We start from the raw sequence: 25,607 nt of genomic DNA on the forward strand, positions 1-25,607 counted from the left end.
TTTCCGTATCGTGGCTCTCGGTCCTGGGGTATTCGCGACGAAGGCTTTAAGTAGGCGGAAGGGCAGGTCAGGAGGCGTCACGGGGGCCCCACACAACAGGGCCGTGCGGCCAGGACCTGGGCCGCGCCGCCCTGGCGTGTCGCCGCCTCGTGGCCCCACTTCGTTTACTCTTCGGACTTCTGGAAGCTTCGTGGAAAAATAGGACCCTGGGTGTTGATTTCGTCCAATTCCGAGAATATTTCCTTACTAGAATTTCTGAAACCAAAAACAGCAGAAAACAACAACTGACTCTTCGGCATCTCGTCAATAGGTTAGTGCCGGAAAATGCATAATAATGACATATAATGTGTATAAAACATGTGAGTATCATCAATAAAGTAGCATGGAACATAAGAAACTATAGATACGTTTGGGACGTATCACTCATACAATAGATTTTGTATTGTAGATGTTGATACTTTTTCTTAAAAACTTAGTCAAGTTTTACAAAATTTGACATTAACCAAATACATAACACGAAATAATTATAAAAGGAGAGAGTAGTGAAATTTCTTCTACTGCTTAGGATGATGAATAGTTTGGTGGACTATTCATACAAGAAGTTCCTCCCCCGATGAATACCTCTTGGTTAAGCAACAGTGAAAGAACACATATTCTTTACAAGAACCGAATTATAGTACTACCTCCATCTGAAAATAGGTATCAAAGTTTTTGTCTAGATACAAATTTATATAAACACACTTCAGTTATAGATACATCCATATCTACAAAAGTTTGAGATATCTACTTTTAGACGGAGGGAGTACTACTCCGGATATGTAGCCAAACCCCATATCACTGTTCTATTTCCATTTTGTACGTGCATGCGTGTTGGAGGGAGGGAAGGAAGGTTGTTGCTCTCGGGTCGGTAGTTGGATTGCCGAGGGGAGACGTGAAAGGCACATCAAAAGGGGGAGGGAAAGAGATAATAATGGTACAAAGAATATTTTGCAGGCGGGCATAATATACTCTTAGGTCTACTGGCTGTGGCTAGCAACATGGAAGAGCTCGTCAGTCTTAGTTCCATCATTAGGCGAATGAAATATCATGCCTAGTTTCACCTACGAATCAAATAAAGATACCAAATAGACGTTACATTTTCGATTATACGCTAATATCAGTTAGTACGAGTAATTATTTGTTAGTATGAGTATTACCTTCTCGCCCGAAATGTTTTTCGGAGAATCTAGAGATATTTTAGCCTTTGTTTTATGCAGATTTGCGACAAGCATTTAGGGTTAAACAAAATCAAAAGCATAGTTTGCGCCTCACTTATTGTGACACCTGGGCACTCCCGGCCAAGATGGCATGGCCTAATGCTAACTTTTCCAACCACAGAAACTAAAGCAGGTAAACGTCATTCCCTTGCGTATAAGCCAGCGAGTTAGCGACACGCCGACACGCTACCTCCGTGAGCTAGAAAATCGGCCTGTGCCTGAAGTGGTAACTTCCCATGTACTAGTGCACGGCAGTCGCTAACCACCGGTTGACCGGTACTAGCACTATTTCTCACCATTTCAGCAAGAAATGCAATGCACTGACTCTTCAAAAGCAACTCTTATTGTGAGCGTATCTCACCTTCATTCAGTACCGTATATAGGAGTAGGTTATGCCGCGCCTGTAGGAACGGTGAAGTGCATCAGACAGACATCAAGATATTTTGTGACATGGTATAACAATAAATGAATCATTTGGTTTCATTCCATTTCATAACCGAACATAAAAATTGGTTCTAGGTGCGAAATGATTTCGTTCCACTCCACTTGATTCTAGAACCGTACACATCCTTAAAGTAGTACATGATATTGTAGATTCCTAGTCTAGCCAAACTCGTATACATATTTTTACACGGTGAGCTCTGTTAGTAAACTCAAATCTTGAAATGGCAATTATGGCATGCACTGATTTTGCAAAAAAAACAGCTCTTATTACGAGCGTAGTACTACTATATCATCTCCATTCAGTACCGTATATGGGTGCAGATTCTCCGGTGAGGTGCTGCACCGGTAGTATCTGGTCAAAGGATTTGCTTGGATTTGAAGGTTACTCAATAAAAATGGGCAGGAGCTGAGTTGTGCAACGCCTACATCATGGCCGCATCCCTCGTGGCATGGCCCCTGGGAATCACCGAAGCGATGAACATGCCACCATGCTGGGTCACAATCTGTCAGCCAACTCAGGCAAAAGAATCTCATCCAATTTGAGCGCCGCGCTGCTCTACAGGGATTGGATTATTCAGAAAAATGATGTGGGAGCACCGGTCCTTCCGTTCCGTTCGTGTAACGTTTCATGATCAGGTCAAATAGGGCTGTTGGCTGTTGCCATCGACCTGTTCAACCTTGCCGTCTCTGGATCCATCTCGCCCCGCCTCGGCTGGGACAGGTTGCACAGTGACACCCCTCGCCTAGGCAACGTGCTAAGAGCATCTCCAGACGTTTGGCTTTCCCACGTCCAAATCCGACGATATTGTCGTCCGGATTAGAGAAAATTTTAGCCTAGGGAGTCCCATTTTCCCAGCCGCGAGCCCAGGATGGATGTAACGGACTTCGGCGAATTCAGACAAAATTGGCGAGTTCGTTCAAATATAAGCGAAATTTAATGATATTTAACATATATAGGCGAGTTCGTACGTAAGTAGACCGAATTCGTACATATATTTGAATTCGGCGATTGACAAACTAAAACTTAAACTAAAGAACGGCCTGCTACATGCTGAAATGGCGGTAGAAGGACGTGTAGTCGCCGCCGTCGTCGTCGTCGCTCGAGCCGGCGTTGTCCTGGGGCGGCGGAGCCTCGTACCAGCGGCTCGTGCCCTGGCCAGCGTCGCCGGCGCGTGGCGGCGACGGACGGTAGATGTCGTCGTCGCTGCTCTCCTTGAGCTTGACCACCTCCCTGGGTGCAGCGTTCCTAGCGGCGGATGGTGTGGCGGCGCGGGCGGTGAGTTAACGCGCGGCAGCCAGATCCAGCAGCCGCCGTTGCTGCTCCGCCTCCTGGCGCTCCCAGTCCCGCCTGGACCACTCCAGTGCGGCGTCCTCGGGAAGGCTGTTGTCGGCGGGCACCAGGTCCTTCAGCGACCTGGCGATCGCCTCCGCCACCGCGGCGTCCTCCGCGCGCTTCGCCTCCTCCTCGGCGAGCTGGTTTGCGGCGGCCTCCTTCTTCGACGACTTCCTCTTCCGCCCGCTCTGCGGAGAGGAAGGCTGGTCGCGGATGACGAGGTAGCCGCTGCTGCGCCCTCTGGTCGGCGGTGGCGACGCCGGTTCCTTCTTGACGGTCGAAGGAGACGCCCACTCCTGCTTGACGGTGGCCGGCGTCGACCCGCCGGACCTGGACGCCGACCGCGAGCCGGACGAGGAGGAGGATGGCGCCATCCTCCTCGGCATCCAAGAACTACCGTGCCGGCGCGACACGGTAGCCGCCACCGGCGGCGGCATCCCCAGGACGGGGGAGTTTCCGTCCTCGATGTGCGCGAGCACATTCTCGAGGGTGCGGCCAGGCGCGCTCCACCATCGGCGGCGGCTGGCGGCGTTGTTCCTTGCCGGAGGAGGAGGAGGGCCATCGTAGGCCGCAAGTTCGCGTTCATACCTGCGCCGGAAGAACGCGATCCACGATTCGTGGTTGTCGGGGAAGAAACGCTGATCCGCGCGCTGCTCGTCACTGAGAGTGACGAGCACCTCGTCGATCGCCGCTTCGAGTAAGGCCCCACCCGTTGGCGGCGGCGGGATCGGGACGCCATCTGCGCTCAGCCTCCATCCCCCCGGTGCGCGGACGTCCGGCTGTGCCGGGTAGCCCGCCGCGTGGAGGAGCCGTCCCTCCCATTGGTGGAGAGAGAGGCGGCCAAAGCCGTTGTTTGCCGCACCGTCGTTCGCCATTGCTCGTTCGAGTTCGGGGAAGATTTGGTGGAAGGCGAGCAAGGTGAATGCGGGGCAGACGCGGTAGTTCAGCGATAAATAGATGTAGGCGCGTGTGATACCGAGGCGACGGCATTAACTCGCCGCGTGGAAGCTACGCGGCCGGCGAATACTGACCGGCGGCAGGCTTTTACAGCGCGCGAAAGACGATGCGATGAGGACGACGATTGGTGTCTCTCGCCGACAAGTTGGGGCCACCAGACGCGCGGGAAGTTTCCTCGATGTTTCGCGCGCTTTCGTTTCGTCCGGAGTCCCCGAGCGCTCCCCGGGGGTCCGGGGATGGCGTGGGATCGCCGGATGAATTTAGGCCCAAATCCGGACGAAATCGAGGAACCGGGGGCACGACTGAGCCGAATTTCGCCGTCCAGATGGAAAAAAACGTCGTTCAGGGGACTCGTCGGGGAGACGAGTGGAGATGCTCTAATTGGAAGAACAAGGCTCAGCTAAAAGCTAGCACTAGCAGGAGGAGTTGATGGGGTTGGCAGATGCTAGAAACATGCGTGAATGATTCACTACTAATTTCGTCAAAAAAAATTATGTGGAGAACATGGTGAATTTTATTTTTTTTGAGCATAACCAGCCGTCCTTTATTCATTAGACATGTTCATAGGGATACAAAAATGGTCTGGTGAATTGATCAGCCAGACATGACGACCTGGTGATAAGTATGCAGAGCTCTTTGCTAAGCTATGAGCTTCTACATTCGACGCCCTCTTCTCGTGACCAAAACGCACAAGAGAAAATTCTTCGGATCTTGCTTGGATTTCGTTCAACACTGAGCTGTAGCGGCCCAGGTTGCTTTCCTTCATGCTCTCGACAATCTCCAAACAATCTGTCGCCATTGTAAGATTGTATTATGTCTCACAATTGATACAAAACTGTTTGGGGTACAAGGGATATAAATAGTAGAGCCAACCGACTAAGCCTAAAACCCTAGCTTGCGTTACAAGTCTAACTTAACCGAAACATATAATCTAACATCCCCCGCAGTGTCAACGTGGGGTTCAATCACGTTGAGACTGAAACGAATGTCATGAAACGGCTGTGTTGGCAGTCCCTTGGTAAAGATGTCGGCGAACTGCGCTGTAGTGGGAACATGAAGAACTCGAACTTGGCCCAAAGCAACTTTCTCCCCGACGAAGTGAATATCTATCTCAATATGCTTTGTCCGCCGATGCTGAACTGGATTGCTGGACATGTAAACCGCTGAAATATTATCACAATAAACAATAGTGGCCTGCTGGATGGGACGATGAAGTTCAGCCAACAACCGTCGTAGCCAAACTGTCTCAAAGCAATCGCATGTGCAACAGCTCGATACTCAGCTTCTGCGGACGAGCGTGAAACCGTAACCTGTCGCTTAGAAGACCATGAAAGCAAATTGTTACCCATAAAAACACGAGTATCCGGACGTGGACCGACGAGTGTCGGGGCATCCAGCCCAGTCCGCATCGTAGTATGCTCGTCAAACTGGTAGGTGAAGTGGTGTTTATGTGAAGGCCATAATCTAATGTTCCTTTTAGATATCTAAGAGTGCGTTTCATGTGATTGTAGTGAGGAACTCGTGGATCATGCATATATAGGCAGACCTGTTGGACAGAATAAGATATTTCGGGCGTGTTAGAGTAAGGTATTGTAGTGCACCCGCAATGCTACGGTAGAGAGTTGGGTCCGAGAATGGTTCGCCATCAGCAGAGAGTTTGGCGCTAGTGTCAACAGGTGTACGAGCAGGCTGACGATCAATCATGCCTGCGCGGTTGAGAAGATCTAGAATGTACTGACGTCGGGAAAGAAAAAGACCATTAGAGTCACGTGTAACAGTGATGCCAAGAAAATGATGAAGCACACCAAGATCAGTCATAGAGAATTCAGAGTTAAGCAGTGTAATAATATGATCAAGAAAAGTCTTAGTGGAAGCAGTGATAATGATATCATCAACATAAAGAAGAAGATAAGCTGTGTGTGTGGAAGTGTGATAGACAAAAAGAGAGGTGTCGGTGAGAGAGGGAGTGAAACCGATTGTTTGAATGTAAGTTGAAAAGCGTTGGAACCAAGCCCTAGGGGCTTGTTTGAGACCATAAAGAGATTTTTGAAGGAGACAAACATGATCGGGAGCGAGAGGAGTCTTCGAAGCCTAAAGGTTGTTGACAATAAACAGTTTCTTGGAGAGCACCATGAAGAAAGGCATTTTTGACATCGAGTTGGTGAATGGGCCAAGAAGAGGAAGTGGCGATGCTAAGAACAGTGCGAATAGTGCTAGGCTTGACAACAAGAGAGAAGATCTCGTCGTAGTCGATGTCGTGCTGCTGAGAGAAACCACGACAAACCCAGCGAGCCTTGTAGCGAGAGAGAGAGTTCCGTCGGAGAGAAATTTTTGGCGGAAAACCCATTTGCCGGAAACAATATTTGCACCAACAGGGCGAGGAACAAGGCGCCATGTATCATTGTGAATGAGACCAGAAAACTCATCACGCATAGCGGCAGCCCAGTTAGGATCGAGAAGAGCACTTTTGTATGTTTTAGGGATGGGGGAGATCGGAGAAGTGGTGGCATGAAGATTGAGACGCGGCCCTTTTGGAACGTGAAATCCCGTTTTGGCCCGAGTGCGCACTGGGTGATCATTTGTGGGAGCTTGGGTAGGAACAGCATGGGGTGGTAGAGGTGGAGTGGGATGAACAACGACGTCAGGCGCAGCGGATGAGTCAGACGTCGAAGATGGTGGAATAGGTGGAGAAGGAGCGGCGGGGGAGATGGGTGTATCGGGTGGAGGTGCGGACTCGGCAGAGGAAGCAGCCGACCCCGCTGTCGCGGCAGTGGAGTCGGCTGAAGGGACTGCCGCGGCAGGCGAGGAGGGCACTGGGGTGGCGGTAGGAGCGGTGGTGAGGAAACCTAGCGGGGTGAGCTATGGGATGATGTAGGGTAGGCGATGGGTCAATGGGAGTTTGGGAGGGTGTCCGTGTGGAGAAAGGGAAGATATGCTCGGAAAAAGTAACGTGCCGAGAGATGTGGACGCGGCCGAGACGAGATCCGGGCAGCGATAACCCTTGTGTTCATCGAGTATCCTAGAAAGACACGGGGAATGGAGCGAGGTGATAGTTTGTTGGTGGAGATGGCGGCGGTGTTTGGAAAACAAAGACAGCCAAAGACGCGAAGTTCGTAGTAGTTGGGATGACTAAGATAAAGAGAGTAGAATGGTGTAGAGTTTGTATTGGACTTGTGAGGCCGGATGTTAAGTAAGTAGGTGGCTGTGCGTAAGGCTTCGGCCCAGAATTTTGGTGGCATTGAGGAGTGGATTAAAAGGGTGCGAATGATGTCGTTTATTGTGCGAAGCGAGCGTTCGCCTTGCCGTTTTGAGGTGAAGTGTATGGGCATGAAAATCGGAGAAGAATGCCATGTTGAAGAAAGAAGTTTCGGTTTTGAAAGTTATCAAATTCTTTGCCGTTGTCACATTGGATAAATTTAATGGGAAGAAAGAAGTGTGTGGCGACATATTTTTGAAAGTTTAGGAAAATGGTGTGTACGTCCGATTTGTTGCGTAAAGGAAAAGTCCGGACAAAGTGTGTGAAGTCGTCTAGAACGACTAGATAATATTTAAAGCCGGAGACACTAGTATGGGGAGATGTCCATAAATCGCGAGTGCAAAAGTTCAAAAGGAAAGGTACTAACAGTAGTAGAGGAACTAAAGGGCAAGCGAACATGTTTTCCTTGCCGACAAGAGGGACACATGGAGGTATTATGACTATCCTTATTACAATTTATTGAAAATTCGCTAAGTATAGAAGACAAGGTAGCGTGGTGGGGGTGGCCGAGACGGTGATGCCGCGAGGTCGACGGACGCCGCCATGGAGGTGGGTGGGTCGTGGGTGGCGGCGCCATGGCGAGTGTAGAGGTCGTCGGAGCTATTGAACCGAGCGATCTCCGCTTTGGTCTGGTAGTCCTTCACAGATAAACCAAACGGATCAAATTCCATAGAAACAAGATTGTCACGGGTGAACTGACGAACAGAAATTAAGTTTTTGATTAGCGCGGGTGCAATAAGGACATCACGTAGGAGGAGTTGTTTGGTGGGTGTAGGTATGGTGGTTTGGCCGGTGCAATATATAGGTATAGTAGTGCCGTTTCCTAGGACTATGGATGAAAGTGGTGTGGTGGAAAAATTTGACGAAGATATTACTAGAAGCGGACATGTGACTCGGAAGCACCGGAATCGAAAATCCAGTCCATACCCGAGTTTCCCTGGGCAGCAAAGTTGTTCATGGCCTGCAAGAACGCAGATTGGTCCCGGCTCGGTGAAGGAGCGGAGGTCGGTTGATGCAGCGGGGCGGTTGGAGCGAGCGGCATGAGGACGAGCGAAGGCCGAAACATCCGGGGGTGCTGATATGGCATGTATGGCATCCCCCCGTCGTAGTAGGCCGGGCGGCGTTGTAGGCGTTCGGCGGGGCGCGCTGGCCGAGGAGTCCAGGGGAACCGGTGTGGGGGCGAAGACCCGGCGCCCGAGCACCCGTGTAAGCCGGAGGAGCGCCGATCGGAGAGGGGGCCGCCCGGGGCATGGACCAAGCCCGAACCATGCCGGTCCGGGGATCATGAGGAGGGCGCCGGGTAGGCGGCGCGGCGGGTGCCGGCGCGGGCGTCGGTACCGCCGGTGGCGGGCGCCAAGCGGGAGGAGCGGCGAGTCGTCGGCGCGGGCGTCGAGGCGGGCCGGAGGAGTGGCGGATCGCGGCGGCCGCACATCGGATTCTTGCCCTTGTAGTTGGGGCTGGGACGCCGGCCCGAGAGGAGGCTGCCCGGCCGAGGCTGGAAACGGTACCGGGGTCCTGCCGCGGCGATGGGCTGGATCGTCGGGCCTCGCCGGTGCGGAGTAGGCGGCAGGGGCGGCCGGGTGGAGGCGGCGAAGTCGTGAGGCCACGCCTCCCGCCGTGTGAGGTCATCATCGGCGTTCGCGGCCGGGGACCGGATCTCCTTGAAGGAAGGGCGAGGCTGGATGAAGGGAATCATGGCCGCTTGAGTCTTGAACCGGTCGCCGAGCCCTTGGAGAAGAATGTTGATAAGCCGGCGATCGGGCATAGGATCGCCTAGTTCGCGGAGCTCATCCGCCATCGTCCGGATGCGCCGACGGTGAGACGCCGAGTGAGGAGTCCCCCCGAGGGGTGTTGCGGATCGCGGAGTGGAGGTTGTTGATCCGGGCGTCGGCGTTGTCCCGGAAGAGCCGGCGCGAGGGACGCCCGCAGGGCGGCGGCGGTGGCGGCCTCACGGAAAACGAGATTGAAAATCTCCGTGGACACGCGTGTGTAGATCCATTGGATGATGGCGAGATCATCCGTGATCCAGCGAGCGTCGTCAGGACGAGGGGCGGCGTCGGCGGCGATGTGATGACGGAGGTTGCAGCGCCCGAGGTGAACCTCAAAGAGGTGGCGCCAATGGTAGTAGTTGTGTTGGGCGAGATCTAAAATAATAGGTATGAAGGGGGTGACATCGGCTATGGTGTCTGTGTAGGAGAGAGGAGTAGCCGTGGGATGGGTAGAAGAGGCCGAGGCCTCGGCGGCGGCGGCCTTGGCTTGCTGGTCGAAGTAACCAGGTGGCGGCGGCGGCGGCGGCTTAGGCGGTGGCGCCATAGGTCAGGATCGATTAGTCTGATACCATGTAAGATTGTATTATGTCTCACAATTGATACAAAACTGTTTGGGGTACAAGGGATATAAATAGTAGAGCCAACCGGCTAAGCCTAAAACCCTAGCTTGCGTTACAAGTCTAACTTAACCGAAACATATAATCTAACAGCCATGAACACCCTCTCTTGAAGCAAATCCCTGCCCAAAGCTAGAGCCTCTCTACATGCAAGCGCTTCTAGGGTTGCTGGGTCCGAGATACCCTGGATCACAATGGCCGATGCTCCAAGGTAATGCCCGTCCTCTGCCCTGCACACCGCCGCAACCGCACCAAAGTTCTGGTGCTTGCGTACCGCTGCGTCGACATTGATCTTGACACTGCCCACAGGTAGCGCGATCCACCGTAAACATGTGCCCTCCTCCTTCTTTGGCGTCTTCTTCTTCTCCTTTGTCATCGCCAAATCTCGCAAGAAGCTCTCCACCAAGCAATGAGTGGATAGCGGACTTTGAAACAACTCCTCATGGATGCAAACCACACTGCCCATAACGTGACCAAGCAGCGGGTGAGATCGTCATGATTTAACCGTTTTGATCATCGCAAATAACCAGCTCTTTGCACTTGGCTCCCTGGTGTTCTCCATGTGCTCCACTATATGTTCTGGTGCCAGAGCCCAAATGCATGGGGACATCGTGCACTCTAGCAAAGAGTGACGCCACGAGTCCTCCTTCCCACACAAGTTGCACGCCGCCGTCGTTGCCACATTACGGTGGAAACGGACGTCGCCTATTGGTATCGAATTCTTTGCCAACCTTCACAAGAAAACCCGAAGCTTTGAAGGAACACTAACTTTTCACAAGAGAACATGGTGAAATGAAAAGGGAAATTATAGAAAGGGATGAGTGAACAGCGTTTGCAAAGTCCCTGGCCCATTGTTGGGCCCAGCTACGAGTGTTTCTCCAATTTGTGCATATACTGTAGAAGTGAGATCAGAAGACGGGGTTTTGCAGCAATTGGTGGTGGCCATGGCGCGCGCGGACATCACTGTCGCTGATGTGCAAGTCGGATGTGGGTGGCATCATAAGAGTTGGGTTTGTTCGCGCACGGGCGGCGTCAATTGGAGGCGACGGCGAATTATTAGTCTAGTAGAAGCAGAACAAAAAAGGGATACATACAGGTAAGCTAGCTAAACAAATGGTCACCACCGACCAGATGGCTGCTGAATACTACCTCCGTCCCAAGAAATAAGGCGCACGCATATTCCAAGACGAACTTTGACCACAAAAATTGAGCAACAAAATCTTAGTTATATTATATGTAATTAGTATCGTTGGATTCGTATTGAAAAGCACTTTCTAATGATGTTAATTTTATACAAACAATCTTTATATATTTGAAGTAATACTTAGTCAAACGAAAAACACGTAAAACGAGGGCGCCTTATTCCTTGAATCGGAGGTAGTACTACTAATGAGGTATGCGGGCCGGGGAGTTGAACGGAGAGGATGGGACGACGGAGTGGGCAGCTAGGACCGGACCAGGGCGAGTACTTGTGCATTGCTTTCGGTTCTCCCATGTACCCCATGCATGACCACGACCATGACCTAGTAATCTTGTAGACGGCGAGACAAGGGGCCGCCGGCTCGATTTCCAAGGCCAATTGGAGTGCCTAGCTAGCAAGCTGGTCGATCGATCCGGCATGGTGTCAATGCACGGTCGCGCGACGCGACGTGTCCTGGGGAAAGGCTCGGGGATTACTCGCTCGAGTACTTGCGTGGAACAGAGCTTTGCGGTAGAGCCGAAGAGTCTGACTGGGTTGCGTGCGTGTGGTGACCCGTCGTCAGTTCAGAAGTAGGCGTGCCCGGGGATGGTGGCAGATGCCCCAGCGTCTGCGTAGAGACACGAAGAAAATCCACCCCTCGATCGATCCATCTGGTGGCAGGGTCAAGATCGCGCGTGCAGTACCGGCAGACGCTGCGCATTCCCGATGAAAGCAGCCAGGCCTCGATCGCGTCAACTGTCAACACGATGCTCTACGTTTGACCTCACACGGTGTTCTTTAACGGCACATGCAAACCTTCACGAGCGGACGTGTCATCGACTAGGACTAGGAGAGACACACACACACAGCGAGCGCACTGATGCACCGCAAACAGTAGAATAATACACTTTCCGTCGCAAGGCTGTGTCATCTTCCTTGTTCTCTTCTTCCTTTATTTGTCTGCTACTGCTACAACAAACAAGTGTCAGATAAGATAAGGACAGCGAGCGAGGCCCAAACCCGTACACCATGCGCCCCAGATTTTGCTGACCTCCAAACGGTGGTGTCCTAGCCTTAACAAGATGGCAACCTTCCAGAGCTGGAAATGGGAGGAGCTCCACCTGAATCACGCGCGCTCGCTCGGCATCTTCTACTGTTGGTAGTTAGTTTAGTGGTCCTGTGACAGAGATCTGGGCAGGCATCCTCTTCGCCTCAGCCTCAGGGGCAACCGGGCCAATCTAGCGAGAGGATATCGGGATCCCCGTGTTCCCATGTGCAAACACTTTCTGCGCTTTCACCTGCGCCAGTAGTAAATGCCGAGATTAGCTTAGCGAGCTGAGCCACTGATCCACGCACAGAGTGAGACAGGTGAAACGTATAAATGTCTGACAGAACAAGACATGTATGGGGATGATGGAGCAGCTCGATAGCGTACCAGGGAAAGTGGTGGAAACCGGGGCTGAACTCTTGCTCTGGAGAACCCGTCCGCGGCGAACACGCACTTGTAGCCGCTGATGTGGCGGTGCTCGCTGTTTGATGTGCCCATCAGAAAAACAGACGTGGAATCGATGCATCAGGATGTGAGATTCGTATTAATCAATTCAACGTCAACAGGGGAAACACGAGTTTTCTTTTGGTGGTTTGCCTCTTCTCGGACATTCAGAAGTAAGATGATGCGCGTATACTTCTCATTCAGTGTTAAGTTGGTATCGAGAGCTTCCCCCGCTCGGCAGTGGTTCACGCAAATTTTAGTTTACATTTTCAGAAAGGACAGGGTGAACAAAAAAATCAGGAAAATACTACTTATACTCACTTCAGTATGTAGGTGAAATTTCTTGTCTGATATTCTTCAACGGAAATGTCTTCCTCCTTCGAGTAACTGCCATTGAACAATCTCTGATCCAAAATGTACGTTTATTTAGAATTTTACGAGTCAAGCATTTTTTTAGTTTGACCATCTATAAAGAAAAAAATTACTAGCATTGAAAACATCACTAGGCAGTGGTAAGCGCAAAATTTAGATATAAAGCAACGTAAACTCTCTAACAGTGTAAAAAAAGTCAACTAACATCAGATTAACACAGAGTATAATTAATGTTTGTGCAATATGAAAATACACCTAACGATAACCATCTGATCTCTACACTGCTGTCCACTGGCAGTCTTTGCCTGTGGCATATGCTGGGACGCTGGGACAGAAACACTAACAACTCTTGCCTGTGTACAGCACTTCGCGACTCATAGTGCAGAGAATGATTATAATCTCTTCTCGATAGATGAACATGTGTATATATAGCCAGCCAGATGCTAGCAATGTACTACATACAGGACTACTGGCACAAAGCATCAGAGCATACTACTTCCTCTGATCCAAAATTTAGGACAGTCTCCAAGATGATACTTTGACCATCAATTTCTGTGCAAACATATTGCCTCACACAAAAACAATTATACTACCTTGTAAAAGTATGTTTCAAGGTAAACCTAGTAGTAATACCAATGATGTTTTCAATGCTAGTATTTTTTTTATAGATAGTCAAACTAAAAAAAATGCTTGACTCGTAAAATTCTAAATAAACGTACATTTTGGATCAGAGATTGTAGTACATATAGAGGGACTCACAAGTACACTTTCTTAAAAGAAGTGAGAGAATAGTTGGTAAAAGAGGGCCCTTTTTATGTCGGCCAGGGAGCATCAAATATACAAGCATATACAAGATTCTAGGAGTATAATAACTTTATGGTCTAGTAGCGGACCTCCAGGGATATTCATTTTCGCAGAAGCGAGATAATCCACTCGTCACGGTAAAGGCATCAATATGAACCAGTTTTCCCTTCGCGGAAGAATCTGGTGAAAGAGGAACGCAAAGTCTATTGGAAACTGGCATCAATGAAGATTAACAATTGTCAACATACCCCCATGACTGCTAAAACAGCATACGTTACTAAGGTTCAAAAGCTTCACATTTTGTCATCAATGAAATTTCTGTCGCGAGACTGTGTCATCTTCCTTGTTCTCTTGTTCCTTTATTTGTCTACTACTGCTACAACAAGTGCCAGATAAGATAAGGACGGAGAGGCCCAAACCCGTACTCCATGCGTCCAAGATTTTCCTGACCTCCAAACTGCGGTATCGTAGCCTTAACAAGATGGCACCTTCCAGAGCTGGAAATGGGAGGAGCTCCACCTGAATCACGCGCGCTCGCTCGGCATCTTCTACTGTTGGTAGTTAGTTAGTGGTCCTGTGACAGAGATCTGGGCAGGCATCCTCTTCGCCTCAGCCTCAGGGGCAACCGGGCCAATCTAGCGAGAGGATATCGGGATCTCCCGTGTTCCCATGTGCAAACACTTTCGGCGCTTTCACCTGCACCAAGTAAATGCCAAGATTAGCCACTGATCCAGGCGTAGAGAGAGGGACCGGTAAAGGGTATAAATGCCTGACAGAACAAGACATGGGGATGATGGAGCAGCTCGATAGCGTACCAGGGAAAGCGGTGGAAACCGGGGCTGAATTTTCCCTCTGGAGAACCCTTCCACGGCGAACAGGCACTTGTAGCCGCTGATGTAGCGGTGCTCGCTGTTTGATGTGCCCAACAAAAGAAACAGATATGGAAGCACATCAGGAAGCGAGATTCATATTAATCAATTCTATGTCAAAATAAGTTATCTTTTGGTGATTTGCATCTTCTCAGGCATTCAGAATTAAGGTGATGCGCAAAAACTCTCCAAACTATCAACAAGTGGCTATCAAGAGCTTCTCCCACTTGGCAGTGGTTCACGCAGATTTTAGTTTCCATTTCAAAAAGGACAGGGTGACCAAAAAAAAAGAGAACAAAATTACTTATACTCACTTCAGCAGATAGGTGAAATTTCTTGTCTGATATTCTTCAACGGAAATGCCTTCCTCCTTCGAGTACCTACCATTGAACAGAATACGCGTCCAAAAGCAAGTACAAAAATTTAGATTTAAAGCAATCGAGGCTCACTGACAGTGTAAGCAAATACAGAGTAAGTTGACATTCATGCAATATGAAAATACGCCTAACGTAGTATTAATGATGGAGTACACTGTTGTACAGTGCCAGTCTTTGCCGTATGGGCTATGCTGGGACAGACACACCAAAACCTCTTGTCAACCATTTTGCGACTCATAGTTCTGAACATGATTATAACCTCTTCTCGATCCAAGAACATAGTATAGCAAGGATCTGGCCAGATGCCAGCAATGTAAATACAGGGCACTACTGGCACAAAGCATCAGAGCATACAATACAAGGTATATGGTCTACTTGCTCTGATCCAAAATTTAGAGCAGCCTCCTAGATGATACTTTCACCATCACTTTCTGTGCAAAAATGTTTGCCTCACATAAAAGTAAATATACCTTATAAAGAGCACGTTTCATGGTAAACCTATTAATATCAGTTTGATGTTTCGGATGCTAGTAATTTGTTCTTTATCGATGGCCAAACTTATTGACTGATAATAAAATTCTAAAAGAACGTACATTTTGGATCGGATATTGGCGTATATATGGAGGCACTCACAAGTGCACTTTGTTTAAAGAAGTGACAGAATAGTTGGTAAAAGAGAACCCTTTTTATGTCGGCCAGGGAACAGAAAAAAGACAAGCATATACTCCCTCCGGTTCATATTAATTGACTCTAATATGGATGTATCTAGACACATTTTAGTTTTAGATACATCCATATTGAAGTCAATTAATATGAATCGGAGGGAGTAAAAGATTCCATAATAACTTTATGGTTTAGTAGCGGACCTCCAGGGATATTCATTTTCGCAGAAACGAGAAACTCCGCCCATTGCGGTAAAGGCATCAATATGAACCATTTTTTCCTTCATGGAATTATCTGGTAAAAGAGGAATACGAAGTTTACTGGAAACTGACATCAATAAAGGTTAACAATTGTCAACATACCCATGAATGCTAAAACAGCATAAGTTACTAAGAGTCAAAAGCTTCTCAATTTGTCATTTGCTGCTTCTGATTTAGAGGAACAATGTTTTGCAGTTTCTGCATATGGAACAGAATTGGTGTCGGATCATACTTCAGTTTTTTTAAGTAGAGCTCACCTACTACATGTAGAGCCTTTAGAGCATTGCCACCAGGATAATTGCTGTAGGAGGCCATGAAACTCACAGCAGAGTATCCAAGACTAAAAGATTTATATGTTAGCTTACAAAAGTAACATATATAGTATGCTATTTCAAAAGGGGAACATGTTATAATCGTTAAGGGTGAATTTCTCTACCTGACAAGAAAGGCACCAAGCATGAGAACATAAAGGAAATTCCACCCAGTTTTCTTTCTGTTATTATATCTGCAAATGAACGAAGACAAAAATGACCAGTCAAAAACACGAAACCAAGAATAAAGGTGGGAAAGACATATAACATGAAGGATGCCAAAAGATAGTTATACAAAAGACATTATCATTCCTATCTTGCATTTGTCACTGTTAAAATGGTAGGAAGTAAATAACATGGCAAAATGGTTATGCTCACAGTCTGCTTGCTGCCAGAGAAGCAGACACATTAAGCATGGGAACTGCGGCAATTATGAAACGAAGCTCCTGAAATAAAAATAGCAGCCATTATGTGCAAGATTAGCTTAATGTTCTTCAGATATATAAAAATTAAAATACTCTCCAGACATTAAGTATAACCTTATGTGGGAGTTTTGAATAGAGTACAACAAATAAGGTCACTGGAATCACATATGGGACTATCCTCCTATCAAGAAGAGCACCAACCTGGCATTAAAAGAAAGACCTGATGAGATACATTGCCTATTTGTAAGCATCACAAAACAACCAGTAATGCCTCAGCTACTTTAGACAAAAATATCATTAGCTGATTCAATCGAATGGTCTACTTTAGACAGAGTCCACGTAAAAGTGGTACCTGAATTAACTTTTTAAAGGGTAAATAGTTATTTAACTACCAGTATGTTGATCTAACTGGAAATCCATTGTTATACATGCTGTAAACTGTTGAAATAGTCGCAATATAAACCGGTGGTCCCAGAAATTGCATATTCAACAAGATGTGGTGTACTTGTTCTAGCCAAGTTAAATCCAGCATAATGAACTTTTTAATGTCAAGACCTTATCTTACCAAGCAAAGAGGATAGGCCACAAGCATGGAACGTGGAAGTGCTGAGGTGAAGTACCAATGGATCGAATGTGTCTGAAGTATAAAATAGTCATGGAGAACAGAGGTAGGTGTTTCATAACAGAGTCACTTGGATTTTTCTTAACCAAAATAAGAAGTGGATACCTCTTGAAATCTAACAAATATATGTATGTTATGTTATGTTTCCTCCTTTTGAGCACATGCATACATAGGTTAACAAGAATGTTCGGTGCATATCAGAAGTTTCTACAAAGTAAATGAAAGAGGATAACACTTGACACTTGTATAGTTGGGAGGGGGAGAAAGAAATTTCTGGTTCATAAGACAAAGTGTGGTATGTCCCAAGGTGCACTGCAAAGTATTAGGGAACATTAATGAGACATTCTCAACATGTATTTTTTATCAAAAAATAAGTAACTAAATAGACTTCAGTTTGACGAGAAACATAAGGAATTAAGGATACACCCCATTCTGAACTTCGGTTCAGAACTGAATTAAACCAGAGAACTTCGAATTCCGGCCACATGATTCTCTGCCACATTATCGAGTCAACTAGTACTGTGAAACCTGAGAAGATTATTCACAGCGAAACAAGGTTTCATACACATTCAAGTTAAGTTAGCTCGCAGAACAACCCAAGGTAGTGTAAGAAATATACCAATGCAAACAATGGCGGTGCTTATGCAACACTTTATGGCTTCCAATAGAGAAAAGGACCTGCTCTGTCATGGCAATGTCAAATTAAAATCTTAGTGTACCTAAGTCAGTAGCTCCAACTTTACAAATAATTAGTAAAACAGTAATACATATATTATTCAAGTGCAAATAAGTACATAAAAACTTGACTAGGATTACTATAGCTTTCTAAGAGTGTCATTTTATAATAGTCTAGTGAGCCACACTTCTGATACCTCACATGTAATCATCCTTGACACGAGTTTAACAAATTCACTACAGAAACAAAAACAAAATTGATGTGATAAAACATCAACTAACCTGAACGTTGAACTTGCAGCAAATATTACTACATGAGAAAAGTTACTTGGAACTCAAGTGAAACAAGCAACCAAGTAATATGAAGTTTATAACTTATTACTGCACATAGCTGGAATTATATATATATCATTATATAGAGAGCTAAGAGCATCTCCAGCTGCGTCCCCCAAAGCAATTTGGGGCGCGCCGGACCAAAAAACCGTTCCAGCCGCGTCCCCCAAACCCGAATTTTGTCGGGCGCACCCCGATACGGTGTCCGGCGCCCCGAGTCTGTCCCCGTCCCACAAGGGACGCTCCAGGGACGCCGGACACACCGAAAAGCGAGGCGGGGAGTGGCGGGGCCGACCCATCAGCGGCACAATAAATTTTAACCTAACCGTCGCCTACCTCGCGACGAAAGTTATTGGCTTTGCAGCGACGGTGCAGTTCCCGCAGAGGCGCAGCGACGCGTCTCGACGCGCCTAGCTCTGCGTGCCGGCGTTAATGAGCGCCACCGCTCCTCCGCCTCCCTCCGGCCTATAAAAGGGCCGCCTCTCATCGTCCCTCTCACACACAAACCCTAGCGCCTCTCTCCCAAACCCTAGCCGCCACCATCTCAACAAGACTCGACGCTATGTCTGGTAGAGGCGGAGGCCGACCTCGCGCCCGTGGTCGTGGTCGTGGTCGTGGTCGTGGCCGCGGCAGAGCTGAACGCTCGCCATCGCCTCCCACGCCATTGGCTTCATCGTCGGAGATGGACGTGGAGCCGGACGTGCTGTTCGAGTTCGTCCTCGTCCTCAAGGGCGACCCGCGCGGCATCCAGAGGCTGCTGGACTCCTTCGCCGACTACGTCGTCGGCGACGACCGCCAGCGCACGATGCATCTGCGGGAGGCTGCGGGAGGCTACTATCGGTGGATCGTCGACGTGATCTACGACGCGCGCGGCAAGATGTACCTCAACATCGGCTGGGAGAAGTTCGCGCGGCACCACAGCCTCGAAGCCGGCTTCATCCTCCTGTTCTCCTACTTCGGCGATAGGGACATGAGCGTCAAGGTCTTCAACGAGACGCGCTGCCGCCGGGACTACCACGGCGACAGCATCGACGAGGAGGACGACTGATGATGAAGAGTGTTGTTTCTTCGCAGCGAACACGTGCACGGAAGTTTCTGGATGTTCGCCTCATCGGTAGAACCAACAAGGGCACCATCCTCCCGCTGGATTTTCCAGTTTGGGTGATTGGGTGTACCCTCGAGTGTTCTTTCTTAGCAGCGAACACAGGAAACCTTCGATGCACGGCCTAGTTAGGTTTAGTTTTTTTGCAAAATTTTATATTTGTGTCCACCATGGTTCAAACTATGTATTAGTTTGTGGAAAACCATGTTCCAAACTGTGTCTTCGTGTAAACCACCTTCCCAATTATGTATTAGTTTGTGGAAATTGAAATAAAAATGCCAAAAAAAAGTATTTTAAATGTTTGGGGGAGGCGTTTGGCGGACGCGGCTGGGGAGCGACGTCCCCCAAACGCGGCACGAACAAAAGGCGTCCCCCAAACGCTCAATCCGGCGCGGTTTGGGGGACGCTTTGGGGGACGCGGCTGGAGATGCTCTAAGTCTGGACTGTTGTCTGCGGTGCCCGGAGCTATCGTCGCCAGGGAAGTTTGCGATTTTCTCTCCACCTTGGCTATTGCCTACCCTGGATCCGCAGTTGGCTGACGGTTGCTTCCAATGTCGTAGCCTGTTCTTGACGACTCGGTGTTGAGTGTCTTGTCTGGGTGTTTGTTAGTGTTGCGGTGTTGAAGTGTTGGAGTGTCTTGTTTGTGGGCGTGTGTGGGTTTGTTCTTTGTGTGGGCTTGACCCTGTCGTTGTAGGTTTTCGCCCGGTTTTCTCCTAAAAACTGGGCACTCTCTTCTTAATTAATGGATGAGGCAAAGCTTTTGTCCCCGTTTTTTTTTAAATAATATATATATATATATATAGAGAGAGAGAGAGAGAGAGATACAATCGGCACCCTCCTTTCCTGAAGCATCTATATACTGTCCTAACCAAATAAAGCAAATATCACAAAAAAAGCATGCAACTGTTTAAAGGAAATCTGATAAGCCAGACACTCACCAGCAAAAGTGTAATCCCTATTGTACCTAGAAGCAGAATCATATCACATCTAAAAACAGTAGCTGCAACAATCTGCAAGTAAAATGGACAATTAGACAAAGTTTGGTAAAAGCGAAACATACTTCGCTGATCTTAAAATTATAACTTAGTAAAATAATAGCAGGATTTACGGAGCCCAGAGATTTTTTTCTGACAACTTACTGAACCCAGAGTAAAAACTAAATTATATCGCGATCCCCCATTTGTTGTACTTAATATTTACATGCGCAGTAGCTAAATTTTTAAAATCAATGTATATATGATTAATTGGTAATCTCTAAATAGTGTGAAAACATCATGCATATAACAACGAATGAAGCTTCTGTTCAAAAAAAGAACGAACGAAGCTAAGGTAAAGGTGCCAAAATAGGCATACCAGTGCCTGTAATGTGCCCAGGTAATTTCCCTTGAACCAGAAAGAGTATGCCAAGTTAACTGCAGAACAGAAAGAACATATGAGTTGCATGAATACTACAATCTCCTAAGTAGATTGATGGTATTTCCATATAAAAACAGTAGAAGTTATTGTGCTCACCTAAAGCTAAAGCGAATATATTTGGAAGGGGCCGAGTAGAGTAGAACAAAACGTGAAACTGGATAGCAGTTAGTATCGCAAAGAATGCTTCAACATGGTGACCAAACTTTCTTTTTACCTGCTTGTCATAAACAAAGCCAAGCAAATCATGATATTTCGAAGGACAGGGCGACAGTTCATGCTAATTGTCATACAAAAGAATTCCATTTAAGAGTTACTTGAGATGACACATAACAGTCAAGGCAAAGCAATACAAGCCAAAGGGATATTGTCGGTACAATGATTCGTGATGACTTTTGACTTTTCCCAGTTTTTTCACAGTGCTCTGTGTGTTGCCATTTAGCAGTGATGGTTCCCAAAAGTACACCCCCACTTCTGCACAACCAGCATGCAGAGAGAAGTGGGCATTGTGGGGCCAGGAAAACAAAACGTCCAACGACGAGAGCCAACCACACATGCAACTGTACGAATATGGATCCAGAAAAAAGAAAAAATCCCTCACCCAGCTATCCTTGGTATGAAGGGGCAGACCTTATGTGGAGACTAAAACTAAGCAGAGGGGGTATGTAGCACTTAAAGTTTCTGCAGAGGTTTCGAACAAAACTAAGTTGTTCTATCTTGTTTGGCTAGACGAAACTCACTCCGTGGAATTTGAGCAAGTTTAGAGGTGCATCTGCTCCAAACCAAGAAAGAAAAGCTAGACTCCAAGCAAGATCAGTGTACTGGGCACATATGCTCGTTGTAGAACACGAATCATGCACTTTAGGCATGGGCAGGCACAAAGAGATTCATGGGTATTCAGCTGAATTCCCATTATTTTTGCCAAAAAAAATTGTATACGTAAAGTACTTTGTACGTATAACCCAACGTCCCAGCTCACATAGGCAACAAAAACCACAGACGTGGCTGGTCCATGGCAACTACACCGAACCATCTATGCCTAGGCCCAAATGGCAAACTCATCATTAAATTTGCTCCCGTGAATCCGTGATTCTTCGACGGTTAGTTGTTCAACGACAGGCGATCGTGAGTTCGTGATTTAGCAGCGATGCGGACTGGCGGAGGTGGGGATCATATTCGTTGTGGCTGCTACGCGCAGACACCACGATGCCATCAGGGAGCAGCGGCCAACGGGAGCCGGGAAGCCGGGAAGCCGGAGAAAACCGGGGATTCCGCTGTGATCTTCTCCGAAATTTCTCACTGCAAGCTGCAGTTCACGGTTCCGACTTCTGAATCCTCATTGATTTTTTTTCCAGCTTCTGAACTAGTAAATCAGCAATTCTTCTTCCAATTTAGAGTATGTATTGATTGACTGTTTGGTTACTCATCGATTCGATGATGATGTAGGTTGCTGTACTGAATTTGTCTTGAGAACACACAAATAAATACATGGGGATGAAGAGTAGTAGTGTCGATTTGAAGGCATTGTGGGAGGGAGCTTCAATGAAATTTTGATCCTTCAGGTTTTGCATGGGGATTTTTTTTTTTTTTTGCTTTGAATACCCATTGCAAATATCCTGTGCCCGCCCATGACTTTAGGTATACTTCCACTAAAGGCAGTCTAAATTTTGGATCATGGTACTAAGGATCTACCAGGTGGACAAATCCATATACGATAAAAATATTACGGGGGCCTGCCATACAGCCAGCACCCTAAGTTCACCACGCTCATGAACCAGAGCTAAAGGCGATGGTGGCTGCTGCAGACTGCTAGTACTAGGACTCTTTTCCTTGCCAACTAAGTCAGGACTTAGGAGTTAGAAAGTAAGTTATGAAAGACAAAGTTAGATTACGAAAGGACAGAATGAGTTAGATGGGTTCTATCTTTAATTTTAACAACTTTATACACCCAAAGAATCTGGCTCATTTTTCTCACTCATATCATCTCCGCTTTTCTCGCAACACCATAACACAAGCAATATATGTTTTGTAATTTTGGTTCCTTTCCTGTAAGTAAGTAGCTTGCCAGTTCAAAGGAAAACTAACGTACATTGACGGATTTAGTTCTTATTCATTTCCAGGGGCACACAATACTGATGTTAAATACTGTATGAACATCGAAGTTAAACCCAAATTGACAACATCTAATGAAACAGAAATGAAAAGAGAATACCTCAACACGGAAAAGTCTCAAAGTCATCAGGATAGCACAGCCCAACACTAATCGAACTAAAAAGCAAACATAAAAATATCACTCTGTCAAATATACATTAACCAGGAAGTTATAGTAAAAAAAAACATAAGCATGAATTGAAGCATGTTTTAAGCTCATGAGAATCACCTGCTAGAAGACTGTAAACCTTTGGAACATGAACTACACGCATTATGAGAACTGCAGGCGATGAGATAATAGCTATTACCAATGCTCCTGGAAAACAAGAAGCACATGATATTAATGTCTCATGCTTTGTCAGGACAAACGTGAAACCTGAAAGCATCATGGGATTAACATCACATTTGACACAGGCATACACCTTAGTGTCTTACTGATTTACTGCTATCTGGGTTTGATCAATTACTTGTCAAATATTAGGCGTGAACCAGGCAGCGATATATTATCATGCTGTGCAAATCAAGGGTTTCATGGCAAGAGTGATCGTTACCTATAAATGTCCGAGGAACGACACCAGGAAACTCTAAATGGTCATACTGCACCAAATTGGAAAGGAGCACATATTACAGAAATCAACTAACAAACATCAACCATATAATATTGAAGTAGAACTGGAGAGAAATTAGCAGCAGAGATTACCTTATTAATGTGATGATTGTGGTACAGAATATCATGCATGGCCTATAGAATAAACCACTCAAACGTTAGACGAAGCAGTAGTGGATTACAAAACCAATTGAAGGGGAGAAATCCAATAATGAACAAATACTAAATTTGATACTCGCAAGGGAAAGAAAGCTCAGATAATTTCATTGTAGGACGAAAATTACTGAATGAAACAGATTCTGAAAAGAAAAATGGCTGCAAACTAACTAACCGTGCCTAAGCGAAGTGTTGGTCAAACATAAACATAGCTATTCCCAGATACAGCATAGATGAAAGCAAGCTAGGCGGGCTAAACTATCCAACCAGGTGAGAGTCCAAACAAGAACCTGCACATTGAAGCTCTCCTCAACCTTGGTGTACGGCACCATGACGGCGTAGAAGGCGGCGATCGACCCGAGCATCAGGTCCCAGCCTGCAAGCGAGCTCCCGGCGCATCAGATCCCCAAACCCCTTCACCGCAGCAGAAGCAGAAGCAGAACCCCGCTTCCAGAAGCTCCGGGAGCTCGATAGCAAAGCACCATATGGAAAGAGCGCTGAACTCAAAGAGACTCACCGTACTCCCTCAGTAGCCTCGCCGCCGGCGTAGGTGGTGACGGCGGCGCCATCTCGGTAGGGAGTCCGCGCGACTATTGATCCGGTCCGGTCGAGCCAAGCCAAACCGCTCTCGCCTGAACCGGAGTTTGTACTCGACTCCATGCCGTAGGTGGGATCGTTATTTCGGTAACTGCGGCCTTGCGGCTCCCCTAGCGGAGCCCACCAGCAAGTTCACCGAATTGGGCTCATTTAATATCAGATGGACCCAATACAGCGTGATATCATCCCGGGAGCATTGGATGATTTGACACGGCTAGTCAGGCCATAAAGCCCAATCACTTTAAAGACACAGAGTGTTCTGCCATTCCGTCGCCTGAAGATCTCCCCCTTCCTCGGCGAATCCTATTCATCGCTTATAGCGATGCCTATCTGGCGCTCCGCATACCTCCCTCATATATGGGCCAGGCCCAGGAACGGTTCGAGTACATCTGCTCATCTAACCACAGTTCCCGTAATCCTGTTCCATTCCTTCCTCTCTTTTTTTCGGTTTCATTTTGGTTTTTTTCCTCTGGTTTTTGATTTTAACAGCGGTTTTCTTAAAAAAAGTAAATTCTGAACTTTTTCGATTTCGAACATTTTTGAATTTGGACTTTTTCATATTTGAACTTTTTTGAATTTGAACATTTTCTAATTTTGAACATTTTTAATCAAAAATTATTTTAATCTGAACAATTTTTATTTTTGAACATTTTTCAAATTTGAACATTTTTTAGATCTGAATTTTTTAAAATTTGAACAATTTTGAAATCTGAACTTTTTTCGAAATTGAACTTTTTTTATTTTGAACATTTTTAATCAAAAATTATTTTAATCTGAACAATTTTTATGTTTGAACATTTTTCAAATTTGAATATTTTTTAGATCTGAACTTTTTAAAATTTGAACAATTTTGAAATCTGAACTTTTTTCGAAATTGAACTTTTTTTATTTTGAAATTTTTTAATCAAAAATTATTTTAATCTGAACATTTTTTATGTTTGAACATTTTTCAAATTTGAACATTTTTTAGATCTGGACTTTTTAAAATTTGAACAATTTTGAAATCTAAACTTTTTTCGAAATTGAACTTTTTTTATTTTGAACATTTTAATCTTAATTTTTTTTTATGTTTGAACAATTTTTAGATTCGAACTTTTTTAAAATGTTTTTTGCATAAACCTTTCTTCATGTAACATTGCCAAACGAACTAAAAAAGTAAGTACGTACTACTACTACTACGAGAGTATGTGACTGGATTCATACAGGCACCTAACATGGGCCGAGCCCATCTAACTTCAGAACGGCAGATTCCCTAAGCGGGATAGTTCCCAGTTATCGCTTAAAGCGATCTATAGGAGCTCCCCCCTTCCTCCACCAAATTCAAATTCCTTTGAATTTGAAGAATTAAAAGAGGAGATCCTACGTTTTCACCAAGATAAATCGTGACCGCCGCTCTTGATTTCATCAAGTTTCTTGTTACTGTTGGGTTTGTTGGGAAACCCATGCGTGTTAAGTCGCTTGAAAGCTTTCAAAATGTGTGATGTGCTTCGCGAAAGTTTTTGAGGGTTTGAATGTAGGGATACGTTGCATAGAAAACAAAAAAAATTCCTACCGCGAGAACGCAAT

General features: G+C 46.6%; 1 protein-coding gene across 1 annotated transcript; it reads right to left on the reverse strand.

The window, feature by feature from the left end:
• Positions 1–13,457: 13,457 nt before the first annotated feature.
• LOC124677969 (dol-P-Man:Man(7)GlcNAc(2)-PP-Dol alpha-1,6-mannosyltransferase-like) lies at positions 13,458–24,049 on the reverse strand. Its single transcript, XM_047213901.1, has 20 exons — positions 23,962–24,049; positions 23,735–23,820; positions 23,382–23,423; positions 23,233–23,278; positions 22,911–22,997; positions 22,743–22,798; positions 20,630–20,747; positions 20,471–20,529; positions 20,056–20,127; positions 17,627–17,690; positions 17,432–17,535; positions 16,951–17,022; positions 16,500–16,586; positions 16,339–16,406; positions 16,086–16,154; positions 15,907–15,989; positions 15,593–15,683; positions 14,664–14,729; positions 14,296–14,389; positions 13,458–14,176 (listed from the first exon to the last, which is right to left on the reverse strand). Exons 1-20 carry the CDS (start codon positions 24,011–24,013, stop codon positions 14,096–14,098), a joined length of 1,497 nt encoding a protein of 498 aa, XP_047069857.1. The 5' UTR covers positions 24,014–24,049; the 3' UTR covers positions 13,458–14,095.
• Positions 24,050–25,607: the final 1,558 nt, after the last annotated feature.

This window comes from Lolium rigidum, chromosome 7 (genome assembly GCF_022539505.1).
Source record: "Lolium rigidum isolate FL_2022 chromosome 7, APGP_CSIRO_Lrig_0.1, whole genome shotgun sequence".
NCBI lineage: Eukaryota > Viridiplantae > Streptophyta > Magnoliopsida > Poales > Poaceae > Lolium > Lolium rigidum.

Coding starts and splice junctions, on each gene's coding strand:
- LOC124677969 (XM_047213901.1), bottom strand. CDS start 24,013: ATGGCGCCGCCGTCACCACCTACGCCGGCGGCGAGGCTACTGAGGGAG. Junction 20,748..22,742: donor TGAGACTTTTCCGTGTTGAG/GTATTCTCTTTT, acceptor TATGACAAGCAG/GTAAAAAGAAAGTTTGGTCA. Junction 14,177..14,295: donor GGTTTCCACCGCTTTCCCTG/GTACGCTATCGA, acceptor TACTTGGTGCAG/GTGAAAGCGCCGAAAGTGTT.